General features: G+C 35.7%; 3 protein-coding genes and 2 non-coding genes across 11 annotated transcripts in view; 1 reads left to right on the top strand and 4 right to left on the bottom strand.

Annotated features, from left to right (window-relative positions):
* Sarm (sterile alpha and armadillo motif) overlaps positions 1 to 4,922 on the bottom strand; it is a 44,795-nt gene extending 39,873 nt beyond the window's left edge. The window contains exon 1 of the mRNA XM_081977212.1: positions 4,740 to 4,922. Coding sequence (XP_081833338.1) covers positions 4,740 to 4,799 — 60 coding nt within the window. The 5' untranslated portion in view covers positions 4,800 to 4,922. The remainder of the gene's footprint in view (positions 1 to 4,739) is intronic.
* LOC145727611 (uncharacterized) overlaps positions 1 to 23,032 on the top strand; it is a 35,555-nt gene extending 12,523 nt beyond the window's left edge. For 5 of the 7 annotated variants that reach the window (XM_081977301.1, XM_081977299.1, XM_081977300.1 and 2 more), the window contains 2 exons: positions 22,519 to 22,757; positions 22,830 to 23,032. In XM_081977301.1, coding sequence (XP_081833427.1) covers positions 22,519 to 22,757; positions 22,830 to 22,873 — 283 coding nt within the window. In that variant the 3' untranslated portion in view covers positions 22,874 to 23,032. The remainder of the gene's footprint in view (positions 1 to 22,518; positions 22,758 to 22,829) is intronic. The other 2 variants (XM_081977302.1, XM_081977303.1) reach the window with 2 other exon arrangements.
* Positions 3,311 to 3,383, bottom strand: TRNAV-UAC (transfer RNA valine (anticodon UAC)). The gene has a single exon. It is a non-coding gene; the product is annotated as a tRNA-Val (tRNA).
* TRNAM-CAU (transfer RNA methionine (anticodon CAU)) lies at positions 3,620 to 3,692 on the bottom strand. Its single transcript has one exon. It is a non-coding gene; the product is annotated as a tRNA-Met (tRNA).
* nmo (serine/threonine-protein kinase nemo) overlaps positions 5,457 to 27,483 on the bottom strand; it is a 38,694-nt gene continuing 16,667 nt past the window's right edge. Inside the window, 10 exon segments of the mRNA XM_081977252.1 lie at positions 5,457 to 7,253; positions 7,256 to 7,284; positions 8,983 to 9,076; positions 9,134 to 9,335; positions 9,410 to 9,619; positions 9,677 to 9,865; positions 11,315 to 11,400; positions 11,487 to 11,593; positions 15,817 to 15,872; positions 17,433 to 17,562. Coding sequence (XP_081833378.1) covers positions 7,219 to 7,253; positions 7,256 to 7,284; positions 8,983 to 9,076; positions 9,134 to 9,335; positions 9,410 to 9,619; positions 9,677 to 9,865; positions 11,315 to 11,400; positions 11,487 to 11,593; positions 15,817 to 15,872; positions 17,433 to 17,562 — 1,138 coding nt within the window. The 3' untranslated portion in view covers positions 5,457 to 7,218.

Genomic DNA, 27,483 nt, shown 5'->3' with positions numbered 1-27,483 from the left:
GTAATATAAAGTAGTTTTCTTATCGAAGATCTTGCAGTTAGTGTTTTTAAGGACTCGTAAACATTTATGGTCCTCCAGCACAAGTATATGAAACCAACGCGTAAAATAATCCATTAGACATGCCCACAAAAATTATAATACCGCATGTATCACGGTCCGAGGTTTTTTTTTTGATGAGCGTCTTGATTAGGTTTGACCAAAACCATAACGTTGATTTTACGATTTCTGGCTATTTGAACACGTGCGAATGTTGTTAACCCAGCTTTAAGAGTTGGGTGTGTTCACTGTTTAATTAATCGAAGCTACTAAATTAAACAAAGTTGAGGTTGAATGACAAATGCTGAAAAGCAACTTGATGGCCCAGATTGGGCGTCTTAAATCTAGAACGTCGTCCGGCACGTATCTGTGTGGAAGGTTTACCAACTCGTAGTATTTTGCAATGTCGGGCTTTGGCCCATTCATAACATTTCGAGGCCAGTAAATCGACTACTGACGTAATGCACCTTAAAAAATTACATGTTAGGTCTGGGTACAAAGTTTAATAATTATTGGGAAAAAATTAACGCTGAAATAGTAATAAATGTTTGGCTGTATAGCTTTTGGTGACATATTTTGTATCAACAATTTCGAAATGTTAATTTTGTTTTTTTTAGTAAATTTGAACTATAGGAGAGAAATACAAACGACTATCCAGATTTTTGAGTACATAAATCAGCTTTATAATCTGATAAAAAAGCAAATTGTCCTGGATACAACCACGTGCACTCATAAAAGTTATTCTACACGCTTAATCATCTGTTAATGACAACAATTAGAAAAACTGAAATAATAACACTGTTATGAATGAATATTCCAACGACGTAAACCAAATTGGTCGCGATAAACATTTAAGTAATTTATTGGTTTACTTGCTTAATTTAAGAGGATTGTGTAAAAATAACCTTTTACATTAAATTTACGCCTTTCATCTTTGCCGCCGACCGACTTTTCTAGTCTAACATGACACACAAACACGAAAATCGCTGTTTATGAATTCTCTCCAAGATTTAAATTTGTTGAATAACAAACGCATATTAATTAACCGATTACCTAACTAATGATAGTACAAGATGGTGTATTTTTTTATTATACCAATTTGTTACTAAATAAATTAACATTACAAAGAACCGCTTAAAGGGGCAATTATTAGACGTGTTCTAGCTTAACGGAAAATTATCAATTACCACATTTTTCGGTCTACTTTTCCTCATACATTTTTAATGTCGAGAAAACATGATTCACGTTTGGGCGTTCCCATTACGTATGTAAAATGCATTTTTCGCTACGGTTTATTGAAAGTTTACTCGCACCGAACCCATGGAAATTGTTGGTTATTTTAATTCAGAACACGCATCTTCTTGTAAGTGATAATGTTGAGCTATTGCTGATCCCGTTGATTTAACTGTTGTGATGTCCTGTTGAAGTTTATACAGGGTTTTTCAATAAAAAGTAGCCACCCTGAATATCTTCCAAAATAATTTATCTGTTAAAAAATGCTAGGACACGTCAACAAAGATTGCAAGGGGGACATCTTTTTACGTAGGATTTGAATTTCTGCCATCAGCCCCTTTGCCGCCATAGCCACCCCCACTAAGTTTTCAAATGGCACCATACCCTGTGTGGCACATCGTTGGAAAGGGTATTTCATAAGGAATTAATTGAACTATTTTATTTGTACATTTGCTTTGAATTGAGACCAAAAAAAAATAAAAAATACGTTTGGTGTTTATTTTTTGTTAACTGCAGAAATAATAGCAAATAGCGGTTATCATTTAATTAATGGCTCAAAATAACCTCCGTTAACTTCCATACAATAATACAAGCGACTTTGGAAGAGTTCGCGAACATTTGTGAGGACTTGCGGTGTCAGTTGTCGGCATTCATGTATTATTCTCTGCCTGTCTGCAATATTGGCCGGCTGTGTTGCATAGACTTTAGATTTTAAATGCACCCATAGAAAAAAGTCCAACGGAGTGAGGTCGGGTGATCTCGCAGGCCATTCCATGGGACCACGTCTACCAATCCATCTTCCAGGAAATCGATTGTTCAGATATTCTCGAACGGGAAGTGAATAGTGTGGAGGTGCATCGTCTTGTTGGAAAATTAGTTTATTTTCAAATAAATTTTCATCATTTTCTAGTAGCTCTGTTATGGTCGGATCAACAGTGGTGTCAAGAAGCTCAAGATAAGTAGCGCCATTCAAATTACCGTCAATAAAAAACGGACCAACGATGTGGTCTCCTAAAATACCTGTCCAAACATTAAGTTTTTCTGGATATTGGGTATGGGTATCCCTAAACCAATGTGGATTCGTGTCTGATCAATACCTACAGTTATGCCTGTTCACTTCTCCATTCAAAAAAAACATACACTCATCACTGAAGCAAATATTGTACAACAAGTTCACGTTGTTTGTCAGATTAGTAGACATAATTTCACCAAATTGTAGTCTTCTATCATAGTCATCTTCGTTTAATTCCTGAACCAATTTTACCTTGTATGAATGAAAATTGTGTTTTTTTAAAATTCTTCATACACTGCTTTTCGAAACACCCGATGCATGGGAAATTTGATTTAAAGGCTGTATTATCCATTGCAACGTGCCCCAAAACAGCAACTTCAATTGGTTCATTAATAATTTGTCTTTCAGGTTGATGTTTTTTGTTTGTCACTGAACCAGTTTCCATGAATTTTTGCATCAACTTTAAGACATACTGATGACCAATTAATTTATCTGGATGGATTGCATTGAAAGTCGTTATGTTTGAAATAAAAACGTACAATTTCTATTCTTTCGGCAGTCGTGTAAACCATATTGACAATGTTCCTTCAAAACGAACTTACAAGTTGACCGACTGAGGCAAAAACATGGAATGGAAAACAGGTATTCGGTAGTGTTATCAGCAGTTTGACCAAAATAACAAAAAAATGTTTTTATTTTTTTTGGTCTCAATTCAAAGCAAATGTACAAATATAATAGTGCAATTAATTCCTTATGAAATACCCTTTCCAACGATGTGCCACACAGGGTATGGTGCCATTTGAAAACTTTGTGGGGGTGGCTATGGCGGCAAATGGACTGATGGCAGAAATTCAAATCCTACGTAAAAAGATGTCCCCCTTGCAATCTTTGTTGACGTGTCTTAGCATTTTTTAACAGAGAAATTATTTTGGAAGATATTCAGGGTGGCTACTTTTCATTGAAAAACCCTGTATGTGGCATCTAAGTAAAAAAGTACATGTATTAATAAAGCTAAATTTAAAAAAAGTATGGTTCCGCCCGGGATCGAACCGGGGACCTTCTGCGTGTAAAGCAGACGTGATAACCGCTACACTACGGAACCAATGAGTACAGCTGTCTTAAAGTGTTACACAACAGAAATAGCTATAACTACTACTGCTCTATTTTCTAAAAAATAGTTAAAACTTTAATACAATTACCATAAAATTTCCAAAAATATAAGGAAATGATTAATTAAAGCTTCAAATATCACATTTACCTAAATATTATTTTTAGTTTTTTTTTTGAGTCTTTTTCTTATAATAGTAATAATTTTCAACTAAAAAGTAAAAAACATTTTGCCCCGGGTGAGGATCGAACTCACGACCTTAAGATTATGAGACTTACGCGCTGCCTACTGCGCTACCGAGGCAGTTGTTGTTCTTCGGGATAAATTTACCTTTTCCCCCTCTAACATTGCTCTAACTACAAGGCTTTGATTTATAATTGCAAGACCTCGCAATTTTTCTTAAAAGGGATAAACACTTAATAAATCAAAAAGAAAAATGCATTACTAGAAGAGATAATTATGTATTATAATTAGGTAAATTATATTTAGCTTGACCTAATCACAACAATAATATGCACGGTTCAGAACGCGTGTTTGCTTTGGAAAAATCGTTTAAAATAAACATTATTGCTGGTTAAAACGTGTCAAGGCTGTGTGGTTCGCTTGAACGTGGTGCTGGTTACTATCAGTTTTTTTTGTACAATTGACTTACCTATTTTTAAAGTCAAGGGCCTTCTTTCTACATAATTTATAGGTTTCTGTTAAAAAAACGTCGCTTCTAGAATTAATTTTATTACTCTACGCCACGGATATTATGAATCTCATTAGTGTCACAAGATATTACAAACGATTTAAATAATACAGTCACGTGGTAGCTGTCAAAAGTTTCAACTATAAATAACTAAACTCGCGGATCCACAATGTAGGTATTTCATTGACATTTAAACAGTTTCAAACAAAGGGAATTAAAGAGGCAAATCTAGTTTTTTTACACTCTACTGTATACGCGGAAAAATCAGCTTTAAATTTGTTAATACAGGGTGTTCCAAAATGATTGTCAACGAGAACATAACATTTTTGTAATAACGTTCCAAGAAAACAACAAACAATTTCCATGTGTTGTGTCACACGTCAATGATCTCTTTGTTCGGTGAAAATAAACATTTTTTAGGGTTTAGACAGTGAAACCGTTTTATTTTTACTACAGATTCGTGATTTGAATGTAATAAGTTAAAAAATGCTTTGGTTATGTCAATAATCATTACATTAACAATAATGTATACAAAAAATAACGTGGCAATTATTGCATTACATGGTCTATGTAAATATCAAATTTGAATTAGACAAGACATTTCAAATGAGTTGGGTATGATCTAACGTTGTAAGAATTCAAGTTTAAACGAATCTTACCATAATGGCGAGTTTCTTATTCTTAGGAGCGGCAAAACATTGCTGGACGTTACCCATCATAATTATTTAGTCCACCCACACATCACACACAACCAGCTCCCGAACAAAACCGTATCGTGGCCAGTAATTAAGGTATTCCTTGGAACAGTGAAGAAAACAACAAATTAGTGTATAAGTGTTAATTCCGTTGGGTTGAATACATTTCGAGGCGATTTTAACATTTGAATTATATGATGGGTTTTGCGTTTAATCAAAAACGCGGGTTATTTTTCGCGGTGACTTGTTCGCGAGTGCGCGCACCTTATTTTTCTGTCCGGTTTTGCGATTGTACACTACTACACACAAACAACATCCAGTAAATCACTCTCCTGCCTCTCGAAAACCTGATGTAAGAAGCCGGCTGGTTTTGGGTTCCTTAAAAGCGACGACGACCTATTGACCGCGAAATCTACTCAACTAGAAGGCTGACTTTAATCGCGAATCGTTAATGTACTTTTTAGCTCCATGGATTTCTTGTCGATTATTCGATCTGATCTCAAGCTAGATTGTTTTAACTATTAGATGACGGAAAGTCGAAATTAGCATAAGATTTTGGAGATGAATATTAAGTAGAACAGAAAAGTGTTCATGTCACCATTTTGTCTTAAATAAAACAAACCTTGAAAAACTAAATATTTTTTCAGAAGAAATTAAGGGGGATAATAAAAGAATGTAAACTACCTCTGTGTTCTTTATTTGTCGTATAATGTTCTTATAAGTAAATCGTTAACTGACCTTTAACTGAAAAAAAAGTATGAAATATACTTCAAATATTTACATGTCTGTCACTGAGATCGCTGGAAAATTCAATGGAATATAATTACAAAAATCTTAAAAATTGCAAAAAACCAAAAATAAAACTGTAATATAAACGGGGGGGTACTATAGTCAGTACTGTTTTCGTTTTCTATAGGAGCGCGATATAAAAACTGGTCCGAATCAAAGATATATATGGCAAGTAAGTACTTTGGGTTATACAAAATTAAATAGTCGAGTAAATAGGCACCCAATAAGTTTGTGAAAATATATACATACACAAAAAATGGATAAAACCGCAGCCAAATCGAAAAAAAAATCGTTTGGCAGAAATTTGAATTAACATACACAAAATTATATCTAGTTGAGGGTTGGCCAGCGCGAATTTTACTAAACCGACCATATTAAAATGAGCGCTCCTTAAAGAACGCACACAATGTAAATCTAGATACTTAAAAAAATTGGCTAATAAAAAATAAACGGACTAACTATGTACAATTCAAATTATAGGTCAAAAAATTATCTAACTAAAGATAAAACGGTCGCAGTGGATTGTTCACAGTCTCTATTTACCTCAATTGCACACTTAGAAACCACATTTAACAACTCCTAGACCTACACACTGTTTTGTGGGGTTGGTATGTACTGGTTTCAACAGAGCTGCACATTATACATAGTTAAGAGCTATTCACAGTCTTTATCCTTAAAATACGAATCATAGTTTATAAAAAAAAGAAACGAAAGCAATGACCGATTGTCACCCTCTCGAAAGAGATACAAAAGGTTGTTCTCAATTTAATAAAAATATATAATATAGATTTGGAAACACGACAGGTTCAGTTACTATAATTATTTATATCACAGCAGGTAACTTTTACGCTAGATTTGCAGGTCTAAAATTGCACTTGACGAAAACAAAAACAACAGCCAACCCTTCGATCCTCTTTCGATCTGGTACCGGACACTTGCCAGTCTTACAGAACTAAATTTCGTTTTCTATCTAGTCTATCAAAGGCAGTGATATCTGTACAATCTTATCTACAGTTTCGTTACACCACCGAACTAAAAGGTTCTCCACGTGACACATTTACTAAACAATAGGCGCTTTTCTAGTAGTATGTTCATTTTTTTGATTTTTTTTGTCTTGTCTGTGAGTAACATTTAGCGAGTTTGAAAAGCAAAGGCACAATTTCGTAATTTTAACCGCTTTGTGCTAGTTGCACATTCTTTTTTTTGTAACAAAAATGTTGGAAACTGAAGACTGGAAAATTGGGTCCGTTGCTTTCCATGAATATTTTATATAAGTTATATACACACACACAATTTACCTCTAAAGGCGGCGGACGACAGGCATTGGAAACTACATTATATTTAATGTAAATACACACACAGATTAACTAGACAGAAAGTCGAGTTGACTGTTTCCTGGTCGCAGCCTCAAACTGGGTTAATTCAGAAAACTGTCGACCCACCCCCCTCTTTAAGGAATTTAAAACTGAGCAGAATAAAAGTATACACATAACACAGATTAGTAAAAGTTGCAGCGCGCGATTGTCCAGCTTCTTATTCACTTGCATTGCATAGTTTCCCTGATATATATTTGGTTTGTCTTTACAATCTAAATACTAATTGAACCAAACTAAAGTCCGGAATTGAGGACGTCCGTTGTTATCTCGCTCCGGTTTTATCCCTCGGTCAGTCCCATTGGTGTGGCGACGGCGGCAATTCCGACGGATGTGCGACTGTAGAACTGTAACAAAATGATGGGTAAGTGTAATTATTGATTATTATCATCTAACTGATAACCTAAATAGTAATCTTTACAGAATTGTTAATTAGACTTATTTGAATCGAATATGATGTTTAATTTTACAAAATGTGTGATAAAAATTTCAATAAAAAATAGTTAAAGGTGTGTCCTACATTGTATATGTTATTGAAAATGGTAGGAAACAGTTAAAAAGAATACAAAAATTGCTCATTTAAGTGTTAAACTCAAGTTGAGAATAAAACTAAACATTTTTGGGTTACACATAATACATATGTAAAATTAAACAAATATTGTATCACATGTGTCTGTACTTTTCGAATAATTTTGTCTTAAACTCTTTCATGAGTAAAAAAAGTGTAAGTAAATTGATAACTAAAAAAACATCTTCGTGCCGTTATCACAAAAAAAGGCGACCCATAAGTATACGTTTCGTTACATATTGTTAACTAATACAATTTCCAAGTAGGACTGGTATTGACAGACACAAAACGAAATGTAGCATTATGTTCGCAAAACATAAAAAAATATATATAAAAAAAATAAAACTGACCTATAAAAAGGCAAGTCACGCAGCACAGAGAAAGATGACGGGTGATAACAGGATTTCTAGGGTCTTCTTAAAGGGCGCACACGCAACTTTTTGTTTCCTGTATAACAACCATCATCTTACTACTCTATGTTTTAACCGGCTCGATTACTGGACTAACTACCCAAGCCCATCAATCCAGTTCACTCACAAATTGGACATCAACAAGTAATGATTGCCGGTTAACTGAGCTTGGGTACTTATAAATGGGTGGTAATTTCTAACTGGGTTAATATACATAAATCAACGCTACGTTTAGTGTTTATCGTATTCACATAAAAACCAACTGGAGTAGACCTTTGAAAGTAAACTAAAATTTTCAATTTATATGGCGATTATGTGAAGGCAGTAAACACTCGGATTAAACACGTGTCCTATGAAACTGACTTCCATGCATATCAGACTTTTATTCGGAAACAACAAAAGTTCCGAAACTACACTACTTCTACGTGAATTAATAAAACTCAACGCTACGGTATAGTTTTAAAAATGAGACAAAACGCACGCGCCAGCATGGAAATCACTTGATTTTGTACATTTATAAAAAATAATTAAAACAATGGAAAATGAAGTGTGGTAAGTGTGATAACGAAAACGTTGAGAAAAAAGTAGAAAAATACCCTGTTACCTTCCGGTGTACGTCTAATGGGAAACACTTAGCTTAAAATGGAGGGAGTATGTGCACAAGATGGAAGCTGAAATTTGTATCAAATTAAGCGATAATGAAAAATGTAAATTGATGACAAAACTAGTCCCTTTAAATTGTGTTTTATATCGTTAAAATGGGATTAGTCAAGTGGGTACAGTGAGGCAACAATTGAACACTTTGCATATACAAAACGTAAAATTGGTGAGCCCTATCTTACAACTTGATTGTCAAGGCTCAATAACCGATTACCACGTATTTCCAATATAATGTTAAAAAACTAAGCAGTAGTGGTTTCCTCACTGTGCAAACTTGATAACTAAAAAAGTTGCAATTTTTGTTTTTTTAAGCAAAATTAATCAACGTACACCGGGCGATAGAGAGCGGTTTCGGTCACCTATGCAATGGCGCTGCGCTGGATCTGGACTGGCGGCGGCCGTCTTACCTGGCGAAACTCTTGAACGCCGCGGATTGAGGGTTGATGCACAATGGCACCCTGCTAGTGTTCAATTGTTCCGCGATGAATTTGTGCATTTCCTCTGAAATAAATTAAAAATTAGGTTTCGAAAAATTATTCAGAAAAGCACAATAATTACCTTTAACTTGTTGCACCGAGGTCATTTTTCGCTCCCAATGGTCGTCGAAGGCTTGGGGAGCTGTGTTTTCGAACTCCGAAGTATATTGTCGCATACCACTTGCAGTCGTATAGCAACATTTGCACATGCACGAGTGATACCGCAATCTACCTTCGTCTAGGTAGGGATGTGCCAAAGCATCAACCACCGATATTCGTTTATCCTGTAAATCACAAATTTAGTGAAAATTGAAATTAGACGAACCGCTGTTGACAATTCAAAAAACAAACTACTCACCGGATCAAATACCAACATTTGGCACAAAAGATGTACAACTTCATGAGTAGCTTGAGAGGATAAAGTATAGAGGGCAGACAAACTCGGAGGTTTCGGAGCCCTCCTGAGCATATGTGTTTTCGCTCCTTCGCAGGCGTATTTCATATCTTCTAGCGAGGGGGTACCTAACAATTCTGTAATGAGCTCAAGCTGTTGTACCGGGTTTTGCGCCTGTGAAATACAAACAGTAAATAAACGTAAAATTGCTTTAGTATTTGCAGAAAATACCTGGAATAATATTCGCCGTCCTAGCAGTTCACCAAATATGCAACCAACAGACCAAACGTCGACAGCCGCCTTATAGTGCTTCGCCCCCATCAAAATTTCCGGGGCACGGTAATATTGCGTTACCACTTCTTGCGTCATATGTTTGGACGTATCGGGTTCTTCCACTCGTGCCAAACCAAAATCACAGATCTAAGTATGATTTGTCATATAATTAATAATTCCTTCAAACATGGTATATTAAGCCTTTATTTAAAAAAGGAAATGCGGTATTGATGGAAAACTACAGGCCTATTAGTTTGTTACCGGCTTTTTCAAAATTTTTTTAATTATGTATGTGTAAACGGTTTTGATAGATTTTTTCAAGCATTGTAATTTATTGAGCTTAAATCAGCATGGTTATGTGCCTGGAAGGTCCACGCAGACTGCAATATTTTTACAAAACGGATATTAGAAAGTATGGAAAAAGGTAACCTGGCGATTGGCATCTTCTTGGACCTGTCAAGGGCGTACGACTGTGTTGACCCAGATATGTTGCTTAGAAAACTTAAGGCTTACGGTGTACGAGGTCAAACATTACATTTGTTTTCATCATATTTAACTAATAGGCAACAAAAAGTTAAAATATTAAAAAATGGACAGAATTATTTCTCAAGTCTGAAGGAAAATAAAATTGGAATTGCACAGGGAAGCATATTGGGACCTATTTTATTCATTGTATTTCTTAATGACCTGAGCAACATTCTGCTTTCAGAAAATGAGCATGTGACGTGTTATGCCGATGATACGAATTTATTGACAGTGGGAAGAAATGTAGAAAGCGTAGCACTATCGGGAGAAAACTTATTTTGCAGAGCACAAGATTGGTTTAAAAGTAACAGATTATTACTTAATAATAATAAAACAAAGGTTCTACTCTTTAGAACAAAACAATTTAAAATTGAAAAACCTGGAACACTAACTTTTGGACAATCAACTACAGAGCTCGTAGAACATACCAAATTTCTTAAAATTCACTTGGATGAATTCCTAAACTGGTCAAATCATATTTTAGAGTTAAACAAAAAGCTTAGTTCAGTTTGCTATGGCATACGAGTCACTGCGAAATACATGAATGAAAGAACATTAAAAATCCTATATTACGCAAACTTTGAATCTGTGCTCAAGTATGGGATAATATTTTCGGGTTCTAATAGCTTAATGGAAAAAAATTTTGTTTTACAAAAACGAGCACTTAGAATAGTCAAGAAAATGGGATACAGCGAGAGCTGCAGGGGGGTTTTCAAAGCTAATGGCATTCTGACTTAGAAAGAAATGAGAAACTTTTTAAAAGAAAGGTAAAACAGATGTTAATTAATTTAGAACCATATTGTATCAGGGATTATGTAAGAGACTATTAGGTATACGCTCATCTTAAAATGACGCTGTTTCTTTTTGTGTTTTCACGTATGTTTTTTGTAGTTACAGGAAATGTATTGTGACCATAATTAGAAATAAAGAAGACTAACTAAGTAAAAATAAAAAATCGTTAAGGGTGCATATTCAACGTCGGAAATCTGGATTAGTCTGGCATTAATCGCTAAATCGTGCGTTCACCCGAGACAAATATGGGAAAACAAACTAGTAAATGAAATCGCTTACCTTTAAAACACAGTTACTGTTTACCAGTAGATTGCCGGGTTTAATATCCCGGTGCAGTATCCTTGCCGAATGTAAATATTTGAGACCTGCAAATGGATTTTATGGTGAATAATATGGGAAAACAGTTAAATTGCGACGCAAGTTCTCTGGACTATACAGTAGCTAAACTCACCTCTAAGTATCTGGTACAAGAAGACTTTTATGTGATCCGACGAGAGCGGCTGATGGGAAACTATGATTTTATGCAAATCGCTTTGAAGTAATTCCGTTATTACATATCTATAGGCGTGATTAAGGAATGAATTACTTTATTACATGGTAATTACCAGACTAATTGTATGTACACGTACTAAAATAAATCGGGTGTTTTTCGCTACAGTTTGCTAGAGTTAAAATAATGTTAATAACAAAATATCATTTGAGATGTAGTGGATTAGATCAGTCACGACATAATCGAAGCCTGAGGCAATATTCCCACGGCGGTAATGTGATGACGATGGACCTGCATTTGATGGCGTAATTAATATACAGGGTGTTGCAGAAGAAACTACATTAATAGTTCCCTTTTGATGTTGCTATGTATGTGAATGTGATGTCACCTTGAATCATCCTCAGCTCTGGGGGATTTATAGTTCGTTTTTTCGATGGGCAAATAATTTGCCGAATAAGGTTAACGATTTTTCCTGCTGCAGTATCCATCACATTTCCAAGGGGAATAGTGCAGCCACGTTATTACCTCCTGCTTAGATCGGCGGCGTCGTTTTTATTACCATGCGGGATTGCGCTCGCTTTTATTCCCAATGCCCGGGCAACCGGAACATTCCATTCCAGCCCAGCTATGATGATGGCACATTCATACTTTCTTCCGTTGTATGCCTTAAACCCTTCTTAATTCAAATTCTCGACAGTGACCTCGTCAATAAAACTATTTCCGGACAGGACAGCGTAAAGAAATCTTCTAAAATTAACCTCATCTTTGTTTCCATTATTACAGTCACGTTGTATTGTATCGGACCTTGAAACGTGAAACTCGAGCGCGTGGTCCTTAACTGGATTTCTAAAAATATGCACACACCCACAGCCCCTTTAAGTTTTTCTCTTAAGGTTTTTACCTTAATTTATCGATTTGGCTCAGCAAAAAATTTAGACTGTGTTAGGGAGTCGCATTTCTTTGTAGCAACACCCTTGAACAATTTATATTCTGACGAGGTAATGAGAAAGAAATGCCAAGGGTTGTTCTGCCTCTGAACAAGAAATTTGCATTTTCGACCCTGATGGCTAAACCGAAATAAAGTTCAACAGTGTTGCGTCAATGAGTCAGTACATATTTGCAATATACTACTGATGGAGATAACGAAAAATTCGAAAATTCGTGTTGGCTTTGCGGTCGCCGCCCGTCTAACGGGTTTTCTTTGTTTGGAAATGATGGATTTTTAAGCCGGGATACTAATTTTCTACGGTAAAACGAACCCGATTCATTATGGTGGCCAACGCCCCAGCGTTCCGCGCCTAACCGTACAACTGACATGATAAGGATGTAGGGCAGTGTTTAATACATTTTGTCGTCATGCCAATTTGAGCAATGTTTAGTGATATATGGGTACAATTTACCAATATAACTTCAATCATACGTTTTGCCCGCGTATAGAACTAGGCGAACGCAAAGAATGAATCTTAGTTGTGCTTAAGTTTTCTTATTGTGAAATTGTTCCGCAATTTTGTATAATTTTGTGTTATGTTTCAAATATCCATAAAAGCATACAGCTGAAAGTTAATTTAAACCTCAAGAAGGAAATTCAGTTTCTCAAATCACAATCCTTATTTTGTTGAAATAAATATTTGAGAACGTACATAATTAAGTAAATGTGGTGCAAGTATAGCATTGTTCAGATGTTAAGCTTGCTTTTTATTGGTTCCTGTTTCGTAACATCGACCACTAAATATAAATTAAATTCTAATAATAATACTTTTTGAAAAAATGCGGTTTTGACTAGCAAAACATAATTATCGTTCGGTAGTTCCCACCCACAAATTCATTATACCCGGTGTACTAATTTAATTCTTTGTTAATGGTTCAAACCCGCTGACTTTGTAATTACCTACCAGCGTGTAGTTTCAGTAAATCCATTCTTAATTTCAACTGTAAATGTAGCAAATTCCAAACAAACTAGAGTTTTGTCTGAATGAAATCGTCACACCAACACCGTGTAAAAACGAAAATAGTTTTTCCGTATTAACGTGGTGCGAGGACGACTATTTTTACAGTTTCAAATGTTAAAAGCCAGCATTATTGTCAGGGTCAAAAAATGTCCGTGATTCATTGCCAATTTCGTTACACGTGAAATCGACAGTGGTAAATACCGATCTGGCGCGGTTTACGTTTGATTTCCATTTTTTTTCCGTTGTGACAAAAAAAATGTGAATGCTGGCCTCACGCTTAATTTTCCCTGATGAACAATTCAATACACGTGGACATTAATCATAATAAATATGGATTTTTGCGTTGCCTGTTGGGGTTATTTTCAGTCTGACTGTGCGTTATTGTTGACCTTACCAGCATAAATGGCGCACACATCATATTAAGAATAATTAGCGTTAATAAGCTACATGTTCGCTATGACGCTATCTATGCCATTTGGTGAGTTTTCTAAAAACTAAAAGATTCAAGATCACCTTTAACCAAAATGTCGAGGGTAACGGGAAAGCCAAAATAAAAATGATTTCTTGCAATGAACGAATTAGTCCATGACGTCCTTTCTGCGTTGTGGTTAAATTTAAACTTGTCATGGCCGGAATGAAAGCACAACTTGAAATGTCCACTTTCCGTATTATATACGGGGTGTGTCAACCAATAAATTTAGCTATACTTTAAAGACTGATAACGAATTTAATATTCGACAGTATTTAACATATTTTGACTGAACCACTGAAGTTGGAAAGACCACAGTGAAGGGTTCTTGTACACCCTAAAATCAATTAAATCAAGGGCCATTCCCAATAATTTTGTAACATTTGGCAATCAACCGTTTTATCATCGCTGTTACAGGCCGGCCATAATGTTAGCAGTCAATCGGGTAAGGGTAACGACCCCGCAACAGTTCGACGACTTCCCCTATTCTAAGCTCTATTATTATCTATTGTTTAATAATTTAGGCCCTAAGGTAGAGCGACCCGCATGCTACGACGCTCTATATTGCACTTTTTAGAGACCAATTTAACTTCAGAAAAAAATACAATACCTCTAATGATACTTTTAATTTTTAAGTAATTACTGCAGGAAACACTCCGATGTGCAGAAGAAAATTCATAATTTTTACAATTCGGTTTGCATATAGAATTTGAAGCGTAAATTACATTCGAGAACCAAACTATACCGTGATATGTAACCGGACCTAATACGTTTACCATCCCACAATTAAACCGTTCTGGTCCGGTCTGTTATCGAACTACATCAACAAGGGATAGGAGGGGATGAAACGAAGTATAAAGGGCCAATTTGATTAATGAAAGGTCCGGGGACCCTTACAGTGGAGATGCAGCTTTAGGAAATAGAATTCTTCTCTGTGGCTTTCCGTTTTATACAACCTACCCCCTATTTGGACTCTACCAAAGTAGAGGGGAGAAACATTTGAATGAAATCAAAATGGCGCTCCTCATATTGTTCCTCTGGCGCTCTAAACTATTGGGGTCGTGCGCCTACAATTTTTTTCAATTTACTACTTCCGTCAGTCTGTCGTCTCTTTAATTGCCTTATTAAGAGCCTAGGCAGTTCATTCACACACTGTTCGTATACAACTGTTCTATGTATGCGTATATGCCCGATTTAAATTTCAAATGTGTTTACTGCATTACTGATTACGTACAGTAGCTCCCGGTTGAAGAGGATGTTCGATTAGCCTCTGTAATGCTTTCTGACGGCTAATCATTAAGATTGTATTTTAAAAAAAGTTGTACTTTTTGTTGTGCCAAGGAAATTATCACTAAGAAAGGTTTTTAACCTTCTGCTGATTATAATTGAGATTCAAATAGCTATTAACATTGCAGACGCTAAAAAGTTTTCTGCTCTAAATTTCGTAGTAAATTTTTGCTCTATAGACTAAATGTTTTAATATAAACTGCTTCTAGTATACTAGAGCTGTTATACAACAATGTCGACGTCCAAACGTAACATTGTTAACAGAGGGTTTGACTACCATTAAGAGTAAAAAAATCAGTGCAACACTGATCGCCTCGTGTCACACAGCTCAAGTTCATTTAACCGACACACACATGGCCTCAGAGAATAACGTGCATCAGTAATGAAAATAAACCGAGTAGATAAAAAGCCTTCTTATCGCCCCAGGCAGGACTGGTTCCGATAAGGTTTATCCAGCTGACTTAAAAATGGGCGTTAAAATCAGCGTACTATTCTGGTGCTATGCTGTTTATAGTTTGTCCATGTATTAAACGATGGTGTTCAGCTAGTGTTGCCAATTTAACTGTTAGGTAATTCAAAAGGATACATTTCTTGGAAGAAATCTAGATGAGGAGGTTGGAGTATGTCTAACGCTGATAATACCTGAAAGTACACATTTTTTAGTTGGCTGTATCGAGTAACGTGTACATGGTGCTGCATTTTCGATGGTTTTACGGGGTACAGAGAAAACGGTAATAGATAGAAAAAAAGTATCACTCGTGTTCTGATCTCTTTTTCTGAGCCGAGATGATTGGTGAAAAGTGGGCTGCGGAAACTTCTTTTGTTTCAAAGATACGGGGGGTTTTCGAAAATTGGTCATTTTGGAACCTCCTCTGTATTTTATTTGCTATTAAAGTTATCAAAAAAGGAAAAACGGTTTCCGGTAGAAGTTTTGACGTAGAATCCAATGGCGTAGTCAGTTTTTTTTCTATTACGTTTAGTTTCTGACATATGACAGTAAGTTATATTTTTTTAAATGGAACACCCTATATATTTTTAGATCATTTAATTCTGTTGATTTTTACTTTTTCAACGGTGTATTAAAACATACAGGTGTGGTAAATCCAAAACCGACCATAGGAAAACCACGTAACGGACAGAGAAACGTACTTTATTGCATGCGCGGGACTAAGACAGAAAACGAAAAAAATATCAAGTAGGCCATATTTTCAAGGCGCTGTTGCCCAACGCCAAGTTATTTTGTCGACGGTATTTGAGTGATACTTGGCGTTTGGCAACAGCGCGCTGAAAATATGGCCTACTTGATATTTTTTTCGTTTTCTATCTTAGTCCCGCGCATGCAGTAATGTACGTTTCTCTTTTCGATACGCGGTTTTCCTATGTTGGTTTTGGATTTACCACACCTGTATAAGTTTGTGAACGTTAATCGTGGTAATTAGAAAAAAAGCGTTTCCTTAACAAAAAAAGTGATAAATAATATGTATAAAAATACCCACAGTCGAAACAACATTGTTCATATTAACATGTTACATGTCGTTTATAAACAGTTTTTTAACTTCTACCTTAAAAATAGTAGAAAATAGAAATGGTCACTTTTCTTATTAACGCGACGGTAGAACTGCTTGTAACTTAGATTTTTAATAAGATTTATTAAAAATATTTAATTTTCTGATGTGTTAGTTTATATGATTTCTGATTTTGTTTGGTATTTTAGATATTGGCCTTTTTTAGCTTAGCGAAGGTCTTTTTTTTTAAATAACAGGATTAACCTCTACAAACTTATATGTTGTAATACACCGTTGAAAAGGTAAAAATCAACAAAAATTAAATGACGTAAAAATATATAGGATGTTCCATTTAAAAAAATGTAACTTACTGTCATATGCCAGAAACTAACTAAATAAAAAAAACTGACTACGCCATTGGATTCTACATGAAAACTACTACCCGGAACCGTTCTTCCTTTTTTGATAACTTTAAGAACTAAAATACAGAAGAGGTTCAAAAATTACCAATTTTCGAAAACCCCCCGTATCTTTGAAACAAAAGAAGTTTGGGCCGCCCACTTTTCGCCAGTCATCTCAGCTCAGAAAAAAAGATTAGAACACGTATGCTACTTTTTTTCTATCTATTACCGTTTTCTCTGTACCCCCGTAAAACCATCGAAAATGCAGCACCCTGTACAATGTTCCTGGTACTTACATTCTCGTGTTTGAAGAAACATAACATCTTTAATTCCCTAAAAACTCGCTTTGAAGACACTAACGACTGGAACACATTCGGTAACTTTTTCAAGGCCACTCGTCTACCATCCCTGGGATCTGTCACTGCCCTGAAACAAAACGTCAATGCTAAAAATCATACAGTTGATGGAAAAAAAGTATTGCGGTTTGACTCTGTAGAACAGACAGTCCATCCAACAATTTTTGATTGGTTGTTGAAGCAGTAATAGGAAATACAAAAAAATCAGTTGAACAGGTTGTGGTCGCGTTTACCACGACGACATGTGTTTACCATGAGCCTGACAGCGTGCGTGTTCTGCGGTTGTTATACAGAAATGTTCTCCCGCCTGTATTGATTCGAATGTGGAGTTTAATTAGCAAGCACGTCACTGGCTTCCAAACCACATCCCTCGGGGTAACGTCCGTATTGTCCTCCCTCTTCCCTTCCACCCACTCAAAAACTACATTCTTGAACTCATCTCAAGTTTTAATTAGGCTTTTTCGGATTCTTGTACAGTCAAATTATGGACCTCCCTTTAGCTTGGCTAACAAAAGACGTCAATTGTTATTTACGCTACAATAACCCTAATAATAATAAATGAGCCAGTTGTAATGTTTCCGCTGTGTTCTTTATCGTTATCTGTCTCCTCCCCGGTCGTCGACAATTAAAGAAACATAACAATCACCATTATCTGCGCGTAAGCAGTTGAACAATGTATGACAAAAAGTCCAGAAACAATAAGACGCAAGTGAAACCGTAATGTTCGCTTTCAGCGAACTAAAATAATCGCCTTATCTGTTCTAACCCAGATAGCAAGTAGGTATTCCGAATTGTTTCTTCTTCTTAATTGCCTCTGTTGGTGCATTGTATTAGTCGTTTTCAAGGTATCGCACTCCTTTTGATAACGGTAATACGGATTTTACCTGTGCTATTGCGTTAGTTTTGAAATATTAACAAATCCTCTTCACGGGGGAAGTCATTAGTTCTTGTTTCTATAACCTTTATCTAGTTGTGCAACAGATAACTTTATGGCAGCCCATTGGCAAGCGATTTCTACATCACAATATTTTAATATCCTTTCTCAACACGTTAAGTCGTGGCTGTAGGGTTATAACTAGCAATTTAAGGCAACCAACCCTAATATTACTTGCTACAATCGTTTTTGCATTTAAATTGTATTCACTTCGTTCTGATAAATATGATTGGACTAGATAGAGTTAATTACTCTCAAATATCCGTTGGAACCTAACAAAAAGTTTTAAATTAAGATTTGAAAAAAACATAAAACGTCTCTAGTACTCGTACATTATTAGCTTCTATTACTACTTTACCAAAGAAATAAATTACTTTGACAGTCGTTATATTGCAATTCTCGCTTTATAATTAATACCGTTTTCATGGTTTTTTTTCATCTTCAAGTCGAAAATTCGCGGTCACCCTGGAAAACGTGATTACGCAAGTCCACAACGAGGTTTCTCTCATTCTTTCCGCCCAGCGCATAGTCAATCGACCGTGATGGATGTAGCATTTTATGAAAAAAAGTCCGCTAGTCGTTTCTACCGCACCCGTTGTGCCGTAATATCAAGCCGATTTGTTAAATTGTGATCGAAAGATGTAAAACTCGAATTGGTTCTGCAAATATTCGACAAAAATTCACGATAATATTGTGGGACTTGAAAAATGTGATTCTTATCATGTTCCTGCATGCAAATTTGTCCTTGTCAGGTTGGTTTTGAGACTCTGAAAGTGAAATCCGTCACACAGAGATCAAATTTATTATAATATTCAGTGATCGCCACAGGATTCAGTGCATGAAACTCGACGGGCTTCGTATGCATGTATTTCGAACAATTTACAACGCAGCGTGCGACCGCAATTTGTATTATTCAGATTTTACAGTTCCGCAATAGCAATAAAAGGAACAATTATCAATTTCTTATAAAGGAAAAAATCGTAATCAGAAATATGCCGGCGCGTAATCGACGTAATAAATGGAAATTTGCCTCGAACTAATTTTGAACAGATCATTTTTGACACACCTCCATTCTTAACGTACAGTTTTTTCTAATATGAACCATAATCGCTATTGAGTTGAGGTAAACAACCGCGCCTGTATCATATTATATCCAGTCACTTCTGATAAGGACAATTTCAATTTACCGGCAGTCACGACTTGTTCGATTATAACAGTTCTACAAGCAACATAACCTATTATTGTACAGGGGGGCTTAATTAAAACACAAGGACCATCCGAGTACAGTCCACGCACGACTTCAATGATTTCCGTTCATCGGCGCGGCGACAAGATTTTTTTGGTTTACGTGACCGACATTTTGATGATTTTTTTTTTGGATGATCATATGGTTTGGTACCTCTTTTGTTATTATTGATTGAGTGCAATTAGGTGATTTTCAATCTTAGGTTACGAAGCAATTTCTATTAAGTCTAACTCACGGAAATACCACTTTAGAAGGAATAATAAAGGTTAGAAACAGAGATGTTAGTGAGACTGCATTAAGAAGCAATCAAGAAATGTAGTTTTGCAAGGTTATATGACATACTTAATACTTATTAGTAAAGGTAAGAAAATACAGGAATACCATAAGAGTAGTCGTTCTTATGAAAACAAATTAAACAAGCTGTTATACAGGGTGTCCCACGACGAATGACATCGATTGATATTGGAACAAGTGTAAATAGGAGAGTTTTGAAAATTTGGCAGGATACTGATGTCGGCATGCCCAATCTAACTAAAATATTTTCAAGATGGTTGCACTTTCGTTTATACCGGAAGTCAATCACAACTTTCTCATTTTAAATAGAACACCCTATATATTATTACATATTTCGATTCCTCACAAAATTCTGACCAACTTTTGTGTACAATGCCCTATGCCTATCTCTAGCCGTTTTCGAAATATTTGATGTTTTTCCAAAAAAGTGACAGTTGCAACGCTCAACATATTTTTGTACTCTGTTAAAACCGTATTTCATTTTGCAATAAAATTTTGGGTTATTGTAAATAAAAGATCGTTTTATTAAACTGAGGGTGCGTAATGACTCATTTGTATAAAGGGTCGTCAAAAAAAAATCATAAACTTACCTCTAAAAAAAATGAAAAATTTCAAATTTTTTAAATAGAAACCCACATTTTTTATGACGGGAATCATTTTGAGCATTAAAAATTACTATGCGTTTCAATTTACTTGCCTATACCTAAATCCAACCCATTTCGTTTTATTTGAGAATAAACATTTTTTTTATTAGGCTGCATAGTTGGGATTAGCTGGTACTCTAGCTGGCATGCATATTGGATATCGGAGTGTTAATAACACTAGTTTTGAGTGTTTTGACAACTGCAAATATGCCGTCGCGGTTACGTTATTCAAACCAAGATTACTTAAATCTGTTTATTATTTACGGAGAATATGATAAAGTTGTGAGTAGAACATGTGAAGCATTTGCCGCTCGTTATCCAGAAAAACCAAAGCCATCACCAAAAGCTGTCAAGCAAATAATTGAAAATTTTAAGAATACGGGATCTGTGAAGATAAAAGCTTATCAAATCAAAACCAATCCTTAATAATACAAATGTAGAAATTGCAATTTTGGGCTATTTTGTTGCAAATCCAACTTCGTCAATAAGACAAGTTTCCGTAGAATCAGGCGTATCCTAAAGCTCAATCCAAAGGATCCTGAAGAAACCTAAATTTCACCCTTTTTCATTTAAATTAGTGCAACACTTAAAAGAGGTTGAATTTCCGAAAAGAGTGGTTTTTTAGTGAGTTTTTGCTGACTAGTCACTATGGAGAAGAATTGTTTTTGAATAATATTATTTAGAGCGACGAGGCCAAATTCAGTAAAAATGGAATGTTCAATAGACATAATTCACACTACTGGTGTGACATAAATCCACACGTAATTAGAGAGAGAAGTTTTCAAGAAATCTGGAGTTTTGATAATAAAAAATGTTTATTCTCAAATAAAACGAAATGGGTTGGATTTAGATGTAGGCAAGTAAATTGAAACGTATAGTAATTTTTAATGCTCAAAATGATTCCGTCATAAAAAATGTGGGTTTCTATTTAAAAAACTTGAAATTTTTCATTTTTTTTAGTGGCAGGTTTATGATTTTTTTTGACGACCCTGTATATAAATGAGTCATTACGCACCCTCAGTTTAATAAAACGATCCTTTATTTACAATATCCCAAAGTTTGATTGCAAAATGAAATACGGTTTTAACATAGTACAAAAATATGTTGAGCATTGCAACTGTCACTTTTTTGGAGAATCATCAAATATTTCGGAAACGGCTAGAGATAGGCATAGGGCATTGTACACAAAAGTTGGTCAGAATTTTGTGAGGAATCCAAATATGTAATAATATATAGGGTGTTCTATTTAAAATAAGAAAGTTGTGATCGACTTCCGGTATAAACGGAAGTGCAACCATCTCGAAAATATTTTAGTTAGATTGGGCATGCCCACGTCAGTATCCTGCCAAATTTTCAAAACTCTCCTATTTATACTTTTTCCAATATCAATCGATGTCCTTCGTCGTGGGACACCCTGTATTTATAGCAACAGAAGCGCGCGAATCTGCTTTTCGTCCTCGAAATTAACAAACAAGAAAAACCCTTTTTTAAAAACGCTTCGCTATTTGTTCCTGCTAATATTTCATCGCCAGGCGTTTCAATGTCAACCGCTATTTAAACAAACGCATACAGAGCAGGATATAGTATCTAAATTTAACCGATTCCCATCGGTTTTGGAAAGTTCAAAACACCCGGTTTAAATTTAGTTTTTCTGACGGTGCATCGGTCGCACAAAGGATTTCCTCATTTGCACCGTTGATTCATATTTTTGTTGTTTGAAATTTGGCCACGAAAAGGACGACGTAAATCACAAACCTGAAGGTACGTTCGCTCTAAATCAGAAGCGCATTGTCCCGACTGCGTACCTCATCGATCTAAAATCAACTTTGGTACAGGTCGTCGGCCTACATTCTGGCCGAATTCTGGACCCCTGCGCGGCTCATCATGTTAAAAGCGATTTTTTCGAAGTTTCAGGTCTGCAAAATACGTCACCTATCACAGTCTCATACGCAATGAAATCACCAGAACGAAAACAAGAACATCCAGCATGTACAACATAAATAGATTCGACAGTAAAGGAACTGAGATAAAGGGAGTTTCGTCAACAAAATTGCGACATCGTCCTCTTAATGGAAGTGGAGAAACCGCAGCTGCCGAAAGGACTGAGAGGGGAGAATCACCATTGAAATATGAAAAAGCCCCCGCGGGTATGTTACCACTAATTTCATTTGCTGTACTTCAAATTAGTTTAGTCTCAATGCTAAAAAAAAATCTTTTAGGATTTCTAGGCGAAGCACACCCTACTACACCTCTAAGAAAATGAGGATTTATGCGGCGCTGATCCGAGTCTGGTGTAAAATAAAACGACTTTCAGAGGGTCCTTATTCGTACGGGACATTTGTCACGCACAATCCCCTAAAAGGAAAAAGTTTCTGAACGGTTTATTTTTGGGTATAAATAAAGAACGTAGGATATACATCGATTTCCGCTTGATATTTGGGTACCGGTACTTTCACCTCAATAAATTTATACTAAGTTCTAACAATAATATACTCTAATAGAGAAGAAAGTGTTCAATTGTTAAGAACTCTTGTGGTTATGAAGATATCCTTATATTGTAAAGGTATAAAACGTCGCTAAACCGTTCAACTTTGAAGAATCTCAATAGGAAACTTTGCTTTACGAACTAAAATCCACGTCGCCGACCTGTAATTTCGGTCCTTGACTATATGAAAGACGTCGATGGCGGCGGTAACGCAACACCCTATAATTTCGGAGGCAAAGAAAAAAAATTGACAGCCCCAGTAATGAGTCTGGCCCGGCGTGAAACAAAAGCGTTTTCGACGAGGCTCCGGGCTCGGTGCACATGCCCCCCGTATTGAACGCTAGGGCTCCGCGCCCTTCCCGGCCCGCCCTTTTCGAAGCGGAAATTGCCCACCGTCTCCATGGTTCTCCCGATGATGCCGACGTCGTGGAGAGGACACGGACTCGTAAACTGGAGGAACGCGAAGATAAGAGCCCCCCGACGATAGTTTTCAGACTTGAATTACTGCCGTCCTTTTTGGATAAATTTCGAAAGATAAAATTACGTGAAACAACCAACAGATGTTCAAAATATTATCGGAGCAAATTTGACAGTTGGTCATCAGAAATCAATCAGCTGTCAAAATAACAGCTTGAAAAGCAGATTAGCCATGAAAAGACATGCCACTTGAAAAATTTGGTTCCATCTTTGTTCTGTGGTTTCTCCACAACTATCCACAACTCTTTTAATTGTAAATTTTCCATCCATTATACAGGGTGCTCCAGTTTTAAATGTCAATAATTCACCAATCCATAGCCAATTAAAAAATAAGTTGACATGCATTATGTCATTTTCCTGAAAAATGCTTCCTAAGGAAAATACAACTCAACTTATTTCGTTGTAGCCAGTTTTTATAGTTTCCAGGCAAACTGAAAGACTAGATTTGAAAATTGACTTAGAAAAGATAAAAATTTATTTCTGAAGCTGAAAATATGTGTTTGTAACCAATTTTCATGCAAATCGAGAGATTTTAATATAGAAAATTGACTTGAAAACATAAAATACTATTTTTTCTACAATTTTTGACTACAAATTCATACATTTAAACCTTCAAAATTGACTTGAACACCAAAAAGTAACTCTGAACTAATGAAAAGTGACATCAGAAGCATTTGAAGAAAGTTTTCATAATTTGAAGACAAATTTCAATATTATGAAGTCTTGAAAACAAACTTTTTCTGCTCTTTACCTTGCTTTTCATTTTCTTAGAATTCTCGACTATTTTTGGTGCTTCAAAACTGCTTTCAGCTTGGAAAATCGAGTTTCAAGACTATCTTCACCAAGTTATTGATATAGCAAACTTAAAAAACAATTTTTACATTATTCATAGACTTAAAATGGCATTCCAAGCTTTGTCACAGTTAAATCGACTTCTAGACACCTCAGTGCTAAAAATTCGAGTATTTCTTAAAAATCTAGACTGTTTTCAGTGCTTTAAGGCTGTTTTCAGTGCCTCAAATCGAGTTTCAAGACTATCTTTACAAAGTTTTTGATTCATCAGGCCTAAAAGCCAGTTTGTACACTGTCCATAGTCTTAAAAATGTTATTTCAAACTTCTTCTTTATTAAATTGACTTCTACACTCATAGGTGCAATAAATTGTAGCATCTCTAAAAAAATCAGGCTGTTTAAGATTGAAAAATCGAGTTTGACTATTTCCAAAAGTCAAGTTTCTTCAGTAATAAAAGTAAAAAATTTTGGTACCAAATGCTACGATTTTGATTTTGGTAAATCCAGTTTCAGACACTCGATCAAGATGGCAGTCTGAGAAAACGAATCATAAGACTATTCCTAGTAGTAAAGTATTGACACTTAAAACTGGACCACCCTGTAGATTATGAGTTGTAGGTTTAGTTAGTTGTCAGTTAACATTTCACAGTATTTTGTTCAAGCAACTGTTTCTGGGTAAGTTTACAGTGTGAAACAAAAAACCAGAATGACTTATCTACAACTTCTTTTTGTAATACTAATCATAGTAGTAAAAAACGGATGCTATAATTAATTACTCAAATACCATTTTTTAGAGATTACTTAAAATAAGACAAAAATTACTGATTTTTTTATATTGTTCGAATCTAAATGGCATCATTTAGCTACTGTCACGTTCATTCCGGGTCGAACCCCACGGTTTAATTTTTTAGGGGCTTATCGGGGACCCTACAGAAAAGTTATCAAAGTTTAACCCCGCCTAGGCCCAACGTGCGCCCTTTTCGGCATCAGAACGAAAGCCCTAAACCCTCTTGATCACGTTAAGGGAGGTTCGCTCCCTGCGGGATAATGCACGTGCCAGACGGAGAGGGCGAGAGGAACGAGAACGACATCGAATCGGTGCCGGTCTGGGAAGTACAGGGTGTCTGACGGAACGAAAATAGGAAGTTCGCGTTGATGGCGACAATATTGATTTTAGGGCCCCACCAAAAAAAAAAAAATGGTTGGCACAATAGCAAGAAACCGGATTGCATGCTGAAAGATGTTTAAAAGACTTTCAGTTTTCAATTCATTCAATATAGAACTCACTATACATTTGAGAAATTAGAATCCTTCGACTTAAGTGTATTAGCAAGGAAAGCATAGACTTACGGACACGATCGAGGGTGGTGTTGGTAGGTCACTTACCTGAAAACAAAAAAAAAGTATTAATTAATAAGTTGGTGTAAACAGCAACAGTGAGTAAAGCCGTTTAATCAAGATAGAAAACTATTATGTCAGTGTCTTAGTTTCGGTTCAGCAAAGCGTACCGCAAATGAAATTAGGTTAAAGAAAATATACGTGCACATGTTGCAATCCGCCTAATCGTATTAAACAGAACGCCAATGAAAATTACAAATATTTACATATTAGATTTTTCCGCGTTTCCTTAATGCACACACACTGCGTTTCAGAACGTCAGGAAATCTTAATAGTCAAGTAAAATCATCTTATTAACCATTTATAATGGCCGTACTATGCACTGAAGTTACAAAGCAAATTTTAAGACCTAAAGCCAGAACCACTTTATTATTTCGAATGGTAACGAAAAAGGAAATTCCAAAGTGGAAAACAAAGCAACCAAACACCTTCACCTTCGCCGAGTGAAAATTTATAGACCCGGCCAGTCTGGACGATTTATGTTCTGCTTTGTTCCGATGCCTAATAAGAAACACGTGTACCAGTTCAGTTTATGGCCGTATTTGCTCCAAATCTGTCCTGGTATCAGATCAAAAATTTTCAATTGAAAGCTCCATATTATGTTGATCAACTGCTCATTGGACTGTAACTGCAGATTTTCTATGGAAGACATGATTTTAGCGTGTAGTTTTCGTCGATGGCCAATTTTACTAGATAGAATGATAAAACTCGTAAAACGAAGGTAGTATAAACCGCCGGAACAAATATTTTATTGCCTCAAGCATATCACGAGCTAATGAAATTAAGAAACCATAAAGCTACAAGGTAAATGAATTTCTTAAGAGCCCGATATCCTGAACGTATTCGCTGGAAAGAATCGCGATTTACGTTCAGAGCTGAGAAATTGAAAAGTTATTTTACTGTGAGAACTATTTTTACTACAATAACATGTTTAATGGATTATGTTCCCGTGGAAATTTAAACGTAAACTAACGTGCCATTGTTAAACTTCCTCAATTTTATATTTTGTATTGAACATTAATAAAAATGGGGGTTGTTTCAGTGTCAACCCTCAACTGCTACAACTTCTCATCGGTAATAGTCTGCAGACAAACTCAACTTGTCAAAACATGTTTTTGTAAATTAAAATTGAGGACAATTTACGCAACATGTTCATTGCGACAATTTGGTTCACTGGACTTCGACACTACCTCAATTAAAGTTTAGTCATCATTAGGCATGTTGCAGACCGTCTTTTCTATAATTAGGTAAAACTTGACGTAGAAAGTTTACGTTCCGGGCTATTTTAAGCATTTATCCATTTTTTTTTTGTTTTCATAGTCGAATGAACTTTTGTAATAAAAGCGAGTAAAATTTGGCAAGAGTCGCACACATTCGCCGGTAGCCTTGACACAATAACCCAACACTATGTTGGCGAAATGAGTCAATGTTAAATAATATTGAATATACATAAGGATATATCAACTGGAATGTGTGTTTGATATGTAAACTTTGATAAATATTAAAATAAACCCGAATTTTTACTCATAATCAATAAGGCATCAACGCTTGGTTTAAATCCACGTTTCACTTGGTGCTCACGTCATTCCATTAGGCTAGCACAAAGCAAGAAACTAAAATAGAATTTGAGGTCAATCGGATTTATCTAATGACTTTCATCTGCAATTTTTCTTCAAATCAAGAATTGTTTATCCTGAAAGCTTTTTATGACTTCCTGACATA

Source organism: Ips typographus, linkage group LG4 (genome assembly GCF_016097725.1).
Source record: "Ips typographus isolate SLU linkage group LG4, UJ_Ityp_2.0, whole genome shotgun sequence".
Classification (NCBI taxonomy): domain Eukaryota; kingdom Metazoa; phylum Arthropoda; class Insecta; order Coleoptera; family Curculionidae; genus Ips; species Ips typographus.
Note: the sequence above shows the minus strand (reverse complement) of the source record. Positions and strands in the feature narration are given on the sequence as shown.